The sequence below is a fragment of the Myotis brandtii genome, unplaced genomic scaffold (genome assembly GCF_000412655.1).
Source record: "Myotis brandtii unplaced genomic scaffold, ASM41265v1 scaffold157, whole genome shotgun sequence".
Taxonomy (NCBI): Eukaryota; Metazoa; Chordata; class Mammalia; order Chiroptera; family Vespertilionidae; genus Myotis; species Myotis brandtii.
Window position 1 is genome coordinate 3,666,177 of NW_005355708.1, and position 7,872 is coordinate 3,674,048.

At 58.1% G+C, this 7,872-nt stretch overlaps 1 protein-coding gene across 1 annotated transcript; it reads left to right on the plus strand.

Annotated features, from left to right (window-relative positions):
* Window positions 1-3,472: 3,472 nt before the first annotated feature.
* KRT16 (keratin 16, type I) lies at window positions 3,473-6,509 on the plus strand. Its single transcript, XM_005861963.2, has 8 exons — window positions 3,473-4,098; window positions 4,567-4,649; window positions 4,793-4,949; window positions 5,037-5,198; window positions 5,381-5,506; window positions 5,761-5,981; window positions 6,089-6,144; window positions 6,267-6,509. The coding sequence occupies exons 1-8, from the start codon at window positions 3,574-3,576 to the stop codon at window positions 6,356-6,358; spliced, it is 1,422 nt and encodes a 473-aa protein (XP_005862025.1). The 5' UTR covers window positions 3,473-3,573; the 3' UTR covers window positions 6,359-6,509.
* The last annotated feature ends 1,363 nt before the right edge of the window (window positions 6,510-7,872 follow it).

The window sequence follows — 7,872 nt, forward strand, 5'->3', positions numbered from 1 at the left end:
GCTGTGCAGTGTGCTGGAGCAGGGCCCAGGGATCTGGATAGGATGCTGGTGATCAGTCGGGTTTGTGAATCTGGCAAGTGGATGTGTGGCATTGGCCAATAATATTTCCTGGCCAACTCTGGAATGAGATGCCTCATACCTGAGATGGGACGGCCCCAGGAGAGAGGAATGAGGCGAACCCACTGCCTGGAGGTGCTCTGTGCCCACCCGGCCTGGTGATTCTGGCGTTTGGCAACCTTGGGGCAGGTGTAATGGAGGAAATGCTCCCCACTCCTTCTCTGCCAACTCAGACGTCTGAGGCCCAGCTGGAGCCACCGTGGGTTCAGCCATCTTCCCACGAGGATCTCAGAGGCAGCCCCTCCTTTACCGCTGGGCTGAGAGCTGGTGACACTCACCCAGCTGCATCCTGAGGGCAAAGCATCTCAGGGTTTCCTGCACTCGGTGCTCTTCCCACCTCAGTGATCTTCCCCAGGTCAAATCATAAGGTCCAAGGTCAGAGACTATGTCACATCTCCCCCACCCCCTGTGCCCCCAATGCTGGGCATGTGGTGGGTGCTTGGTCTGTGGTGTGACTGAGTGGTTCGATGGGCTGGTCAGCAACTTTATTCCTGCAGCTTCTCAGCCCAGGCAGCTCCCTGGACCTTCAGCGCTGGGCCTGTGTGCACCCCTCCCTGCACCTGCAGGGATGGGGGAGGGGAGGTGATCCAATTAGAAAGGAGGTGGAGGCTGTGCTGGGGACTGAGAGGGAAAGCTCCCAGAGCCGGGTTCAAGTCCCTGCTCCTCGGCCTCCATGCTGTGTAACCTGGGAAAAGTCTCTCACTCTCTTTGGTGGGAGCTTGGTGGCCTTTGGTGACCTCAAAGGTCATTTCCAGTTCTGGGGGTGATGAGTCTGTAGTCGGCCCTGACCTCCAGGCCCACCCCGACACCTGGGATGGTAGGATTTTTTTTGTCCAAAATTCCAAGGCCTCTTTACCCATTTGCGAAGTGTGGGGAGGGAGGGAGCATCTCTCAGGCTTAGTCCTAAAGGCGTGTGCTGGGCCCCAGCTCTGCTAATACCACTGGGCCCTGTGCCCACAAGCCAATGACTGACGGCGTGCCATGCTGCTGTGGCAAAGCCTGGCTCTGCTGAGGCAGAGAGTTTCAAGGTGGTATCGCCCAGCAGAGCTCAGGCTGAGGCAGGCCCTCTCTGCTCCTCACCTTGACAGAAGCACTTCCGAGCAAGGGCAGTGGCCAGCTCTGTGAGTCACCCCTCAGACCACCCCGAGGAGGCCTCTGACTTTGGGTCTAGACCCTCCCAATCCTGCCTCCAGCCCTTGGGCCAAGGTCATGCCCACTGTGGGCAGAGCTCCTTCCAGGGAGGAGGCTGAGCATAGACACACCTTGGTCCCTGCCTCTAAGACACTGTGGGAGAGTGCGGTTGTTAGGGGCAGACATAGAACAGTGGGTCCTCGCGATAGCTGTAAGACACATTAATCATGCTCTGTTATTCGCGATTGTTCTGTTCTGATTAGAGAAAGCACATTCTGACCTGGCTGAGAGTTGTATGCCCCGGGACATGGGAGTCAACCTCGGAATGCATCCATTCCTCTCTTCCAGAGCTGCCTATCATCATGGAAAGTTTAACAAGCTTGTTGCCAAAACAATCTGGTCCCGGAGGTGCCCTCCCTTTGCGACCACCAGCCTGCATTGCCTGTAACCTGTAACCGTTATACTATACCTTGCCCGCTTCCCCATCTCTGTCATTCCTACTTTCCCAGGTAATCTTTGTCCTTCTTCCCCGTATAAGCATATGGAGGGGTGCAGAGCAGATTTTCGTGGATGGCCTGCTGCTCTCCCATACTGCCGGCAGTATTGGAATAAACACTCATACATGATTCAACCCTGTGCCTGCTTCATTGCATTGGCTCAAGTAGTGACAGGCAGCCTGGACCCGTTCCTTGTCCGGTTTCAGAGATGGCCTGAGCTTGGTTCTAGTCCCAGGCTAGTGACTTTAGGGGAATCGCCCCCTCTCTTGGTTTCCCTCTACTTCACAGGATGAGTTCAAGACAAAGATGTATGTTGGGGATGCATAGAGAGAGTGGCGCAGGATGGTGGAAAGGGCTCAAGCTGGACAAACGGACAGACGGGGGTTCCAATCTCAGCTCCCCATTGACTAGGGTCTTGGGGAGCCCCCTTATCCTCCCAGCTCCCTGTCTGTGAACTAGTGGCAGGAACAGGCCCCCCAGGGAACCGTGTGGCACATGTAGGGCACTCTATACAACACCTGAGCGTGGCAGGTGACCAGAGAGCCACCTTCCCACCTCTCTCAATGGAATGAGAGAGCCCAGCCAGGAATCTGTGGACACTTGAGAGAAAACTGCTGGGAACTGAGCCCTGGATACAGTGTGGGGACTCGAAAGCCCATGGTGTGGTCAGGGGTCACTCATGGCACTGGTAGCAGGACAGGGACTCCCTCCCATCACCATGTATAGTGGGTCCCAGTGATTAGGTGGAGCAATGTATTCGAGGTGGGTGGCTCAGAAGTACAGAGAAAAGGGCAGGGGTGTGGGAGGGAGGTGCAGGGAAGAGGTGGGCTTGAGGGGGTAGGTGAGGGGCATCTGTGCTGGAAAAAAGGGTGGGGGGGCTGAAGGAGCTGGCGAGGGTCAGAGCTGGCCATCGGGGAGGGGCCAGAGGGGTCCTTCATGCATGTTCCTCTGTGGCTGGTGGTGTGTCCTCCTCTTTTACAGATAGAAACCCCTGGGGCTCACAGGGGCTAAAGGACTGCCTATGCCATGCAGCTTATAAGGGGCAGAGCCGGGGTTGAAGCTGCCACCTGGCCAGCTCCACGGGGCGGGCTGGTGCCATGGTGCACACCACTTCTGGGGGTCCTAGGGGCTCAAAGGCAGCCTCCAGGAGAGAGAGAGATCGAGTCTGTGGAACTAGAAGCAACTCCAAGACCACCCGGCCCAGCCTGGTCACTTTGCTGAGGGGAAACAGGCCCAGAGAGGGTAGGTGAGGGGTCTCAGGTCACACAGTGAGCGAGGCAGAGCCAGGCCAGGAACCAGCTCTCCTGCCAAGAGCCAGGCGTGTAGATCCCCACGGCTGCATCCCAAGGGGGCCCTGGGACGGCATAGCTGAGGCTGTCCCCGTGGGGCAGGGAGTCTTCAACGGGCTGACTCACCGCCCGGGGACGCAGCCGACACAAAGCCACCTGGGCCAAGGCCCTGCTGTCCCCTCGGGCTCCGGGAACAGGAGCCGATTCCTGCCGCCCAGCCTGAGTCACCACCTACTGGCTTTTGTGTGTGTTTTCTCTGGGCCCCACACCCCCAAAGCTGGGTGGGAACTCCGAGCAGCACAGCAAAGTGAGTCGACCCCGGGCTGAGTAATCTGGAGTGGGGAGTTGGACGGGACCTGGAGTGATGAAATCCGGAGGGGAACCCGGAGTCAGCAGTTGGGAGGGCTCCGCCTTCCCAGGGACATATAAAGGTGCCCGGGCTCCAGGAGCCCAGCATCCTCCCCGCCTTCCTGAGCACCTCTCTCTCGCTTCTCTCTGCCGATTCACTCGCTCACTCACTCACCTCCCTCCTCGGCACCATGACCACCTGCAGCCGCCAGTTCTCCTCCTCCGGCTCCATGAAGGGCTCCTGTGGCATTGGCGGTGGCTCCAGCCGCATGTCCTCCGTCCTGGGTGGAGGGTCCTGCCGGGCCTCCAACGCCTTCGGGGGCATGTCCTCCTCCCGCTACTCCTCCGGGGGGGCCTGCGGGCTGGGAGGCGGCTATGGCGGTGGCTTCAGCAGCAGCAGCTATGGTGGAGGCCTGGGTAGTGGCTTTGGTGGAGGCCTGGGTGGTGGCTTTGGAGGAGGATATGGTGGTGGTTTTGGCGGTGGCTTCGGTGCTAGCATCGGGGGTGGCGATGGCGGCCTCCTCTCCGGCAATGAGAAGTTCACCATGCAGAACCTCAACGATCGCCTGGCCTCCTACCTGGACAAGGTGCGCGCTCTGGAGGACGCCAACGCCGACCTGGAGGTCAAGATCCGTGACTGGTACCAGAAGCAGCGGCCCAGTGAAGTCAAGGACTACAGCCACTACTTCAAGACCATCGAGGACCTCAGGAACAAGGTGGGTGGGCCAGGTGGGTGGCTCTGGTGGGTGGAGCATTGAGTGAGGTCATGGCTGCAGTGGCTCTTAGAAAACCACTTGCTAGCATCTCCAGTTTACAAACAGGGAGACCGAGGCTGGCCTGGGGGCAGTGGCCCAGGGCCACTCAGAGAGTTGGTGGCCGGGGGTCCTTTTTCAGCATCTAGGTGTCTGAGCTGGGCCTGGGACCCTGACTCTCTTATTTCCCTGCATGCTCAGCTTCTCTCAGACTCGGGCCCAGGATGGGGTGATAGGAGAGGTGGGTGCATCCCCTACACACCCTGAGCTGGGTGGGAAGGCACCCCAGGCTGGCTGGAGAAGCATAGAGCCTGACCTGCCAGCCAGGAAAGCCCCAAATGTGGGGATACTTCCCTCTCCCCTCTGTGTTCTTCGCCCCTGAGCAGCAGGATCATGGTTAACGCTGCCTCCCGCCCTTCGCCCCCTCTGCAGATCATTACAGCCACCATTGAGAATGCTCAGCCCATTCTGCAGATTGACAATGCCAGGCTGGCAGCTGACGACTTCAGGACCAAGTGAGTCTCTTGGTGGCTGGGCTGAGGGCCGAGAACAGAGGGCAGGGGGTGAACAGTGGGGCTCTCTGTCCAGGGGGACCAGCAGGGCTTGAGCCTCAGAGGCCTCATGGATGCAACCTGATGCCCTGACCTCTGTCCGCCAGGTATGAGCATGAGCTGGCCCTGCGCCAGACCGTGGAGGCCGACATCAACGGCCTGCGCCGGGTGCTGGACGAGCTGACCCTGGCCAGGGCCGACCTGGAGATGCAGATCGAGAGACTGAAGGAGGAGATGGCCTACCTGCGGAAGAACCACGAGGAGGTGAGGTGGCTGCTGGCATTGTTGGTGGGAGGCTGGGTCCGTGGGGTATAGATGCTGAGCTGACTCCCTCTCGCCACCCCTTCCTAGGAGATGCTTGCCCTGCGGGGTCAGACTGGCGGGGACGTCAACGTGGAGATGAATGCTGCCCCCGGTGTGGACCTGAGCCGCATCCTGAATGAGATGCGAGACCAGTATGAGCAGATGGCAGAGAAGAACCGCCGAGACGCCGAGGCCTGGTTCCTGAGCAAGGTGGGGCTGGGCCCTCAGCCCTCCTTCGGGACTTCCCAGTCGGGAGGCCGCTGGAGTGCCTCACACCTTCTGCTCTTTTTTCCCATCTCAGACCGACGAGCTGAACAAAGAAGGCGGGACTTCCCAGCCGGGGGGCGCCGCTGGAGTGCCTCACACCTTCTGCTCTTTTTTTCCCATCTCAGACCGACGAGCTGAACAAAGAAGTGGCCTCCAACAGCCAGATGGTGCAGAGTAACCGCAGTGAGGTGACAGAGCTCCGGAGGGTGCTCCAGGGCCTGGAGATCGAATTGCAGTCCCAGCTCAGCATGGTATGAAAACCTGGCCCCCCCAGCCCCCAAGTCACAATACAGTTCCACCTCTCTTTCCCCAAGAGGGGGGCTGAAGGGATCCTTGTACCCACTATATAGATGGAGAAATGAAGGCCTAGAATGGTGGAATAACTTTTCTCCATGTTGTCTGACCCACCCGTAGCCCATGCACCCACCTCCCAGAAAACATGCCCAGAGACCTGTAGGGACAGCAGTGACCACCTCCAATGACTCTCTTGTTCTCTCACAAACAGAAAGCATCCCTGGAAGGCAGCCTGGAGGAGACCAAAGGCCGCTACTGCATGCAGCTGTCCCAGATCCAGGAGATGATCGGCAGCGTGGAGGAGCAGCTGGCCCAGCTGCGCTGTGAGATGGAGCAGCAGAACCAGGAGTACAAGATCCTGCTGGATGTGAAGACCCGGCTGGAGCAGGAGATCGCCACCTACCGCCGCCTGCTGGAGGGAGAGGATGCCCAGTGAGTGCTTGCCCCTGCACCCCCTCCCCTCAGTCCTACTCCATAGACCCTTCAGCCCCCCTGCTGCTCCCAGCACCTCTAACTGCTCTGCCTTTTCTCCCCCACAGTCTCTCCTCCTCTCAGCACACGTCATCATCCAGCCAATCCTATTCTTCCCGAGATGGTAAGACTCCTGAGGGTCCCTGGCATTTCAGAGCCTCCAGCGCCCGCCCACCCCCCCTTTTCCCTGTGTGGGGCCAGCTGAGCTCCCAGAGTCCTTCTCACCTCATCTCTTCTCTCCCACAGCCGTGTCCTCCCCCTCTGGCCGCCAGACTCGACCCCTCCTCAAGGAGCAGGGCTCCTCAAGCTTCAGCCAGGGCCAGAGCTCCAAGCACTGAGCTGCCTCTCCCAGAACTTCCTGCCCACCCACCGGCCTCACCCCCGGAAGGCCTGGGTCAGGCCTCTGTTCTCCCAGCGCAAGTCCCAGCTGTCTCCCCTTCCTCTCCGCTGGTGATGGGCTAATAAAGCTGACTTTCTGGTTGATGCAAACATGTGTGGTCTCTGTTCTTGAATGGATGAGAAGGGAGTTGAAGGTGACGCCCAGGGGCCTTCTGGGATCTCAGTCTGAGGCATACGAGAAAGAGCGAAGCTCGAAGGGGTTTGTAGGGTCTTCCTGGAAGACCTCCATGCCATCGTGGGAGTGGGAGGTGAGTCAGGGTGGGAAGGAGCGTCCACACGCCAACAGACACCACGCGAGGCGTCTTACAGAGGTTCTTTCCTTAGACCTTCCTAGCAACTCTGTGACCTGGGTGTGGTCACAGACACAATCCTGGGGTTCAGAGAGCTTAAGTCACTTGCATGAAGTCACGCTGATAGTAAGTGACAGGATTGAGGTTCCCAGCCAGGTTTGTCTGGCTAAAATGTCCATGCCATGACAGTTTTACCAAGACCTTTGAGGAATTCACACGCAATACAGAACATTACAAAATAGACTGTTAAGGTAACAGGATGGCCCCAGGGAAGATGATGCCACAGATAATCATCACCCCAGGTTCTCAGGGCCCATCTTAGCGAGCCTTTCTTTTATACCACCCTGTCTCATTCGGTATTTTAACCACAGACTCAATGCTTGAGCTCTGAGTTTGATCCCTTGTCTCCTCACCTTTGCACACAATGGTTTTTCTGTTGGACGTGGAAGGGTGAGACTGCCTTGAGGATAGTGCTCATGGTTAGAGCCTTTCTTCTCCCCACCTGCTCCTCCTCATCACCCCTGTCAACTCCTTCCTTCCCCCCCCTTCCCCTCAGCCGGTACATTTTGTGCTGATGAGCTCCCTGGGAAATATCTCTTCTTCATTCCCCAAACCACTGCCCCATTCAGACCTGCTTCCTCTCTCCCTAGAACTGGCCACGGCCTACTCACCAGGGCCCCGTGCTGTCCATCTCTCCCACCCCCATTGTCAACTCCTTCCTTCCCCCCTTCCCCTCAGCTGGTACATTTTGTGCTGATGAGCTCCCTGGGAAATATCTCTTCTTCATTCCCCAAACCACTGCCCCATTCAGACCTGCTTCCTCTCTCCCTAGAACTGGCCACGGCCTACTCACCAGGGCCCCGTGCTGTCCATCTCTCCCACCCCCATTTCTGCCCAGCGATCTTCTAACAAGAATGTGGTCAAGATGAGGATTAAGAATGTGATCAGGACTCCTCTGCTTAACCACTCATGATGTTCCTTTTCCCCTTCGATGCTTGGCGCTTCCTTCTCTCCCTGCTTTGCCTCCGTTCCGCCCTTCCCTGCCCTGTTCTCGTGAGTCAACCATACCTGGCTAATTGCATTGCCCCACGCCTCTCACTTGCTGTGGATGCCTTCCATATTTTAAAAAATTTAATCAAACAAATCAAAGTTATGTGTGTATA

Excerpts from the sequence above, each read along its gene's own strand:
- KRT16 (XM_005861963.2), top strand. The coding sequence starts at position 3,574 with ATGACCACCTGCAGCCGCCAGTTCTCCTCCTCCGGCTCCATGAAGGGC. Across the intron at positions 4,950-5,036 it reads TGCGGAAGAACCACGAGGAG|GAGATGCTTGCCCTGCGGGG; the intron begins GTGAGGTGGCTG and ends ACCCCTTCCTAG. Across the intron at positions 5,982-6,088 it reads CTGGAGGGAGAGGATGCCCA|TCTCTCCTCCTCTCAGCACA; the intron begins GTGAGTGCTTGC and ends TCTCCCCCACAG.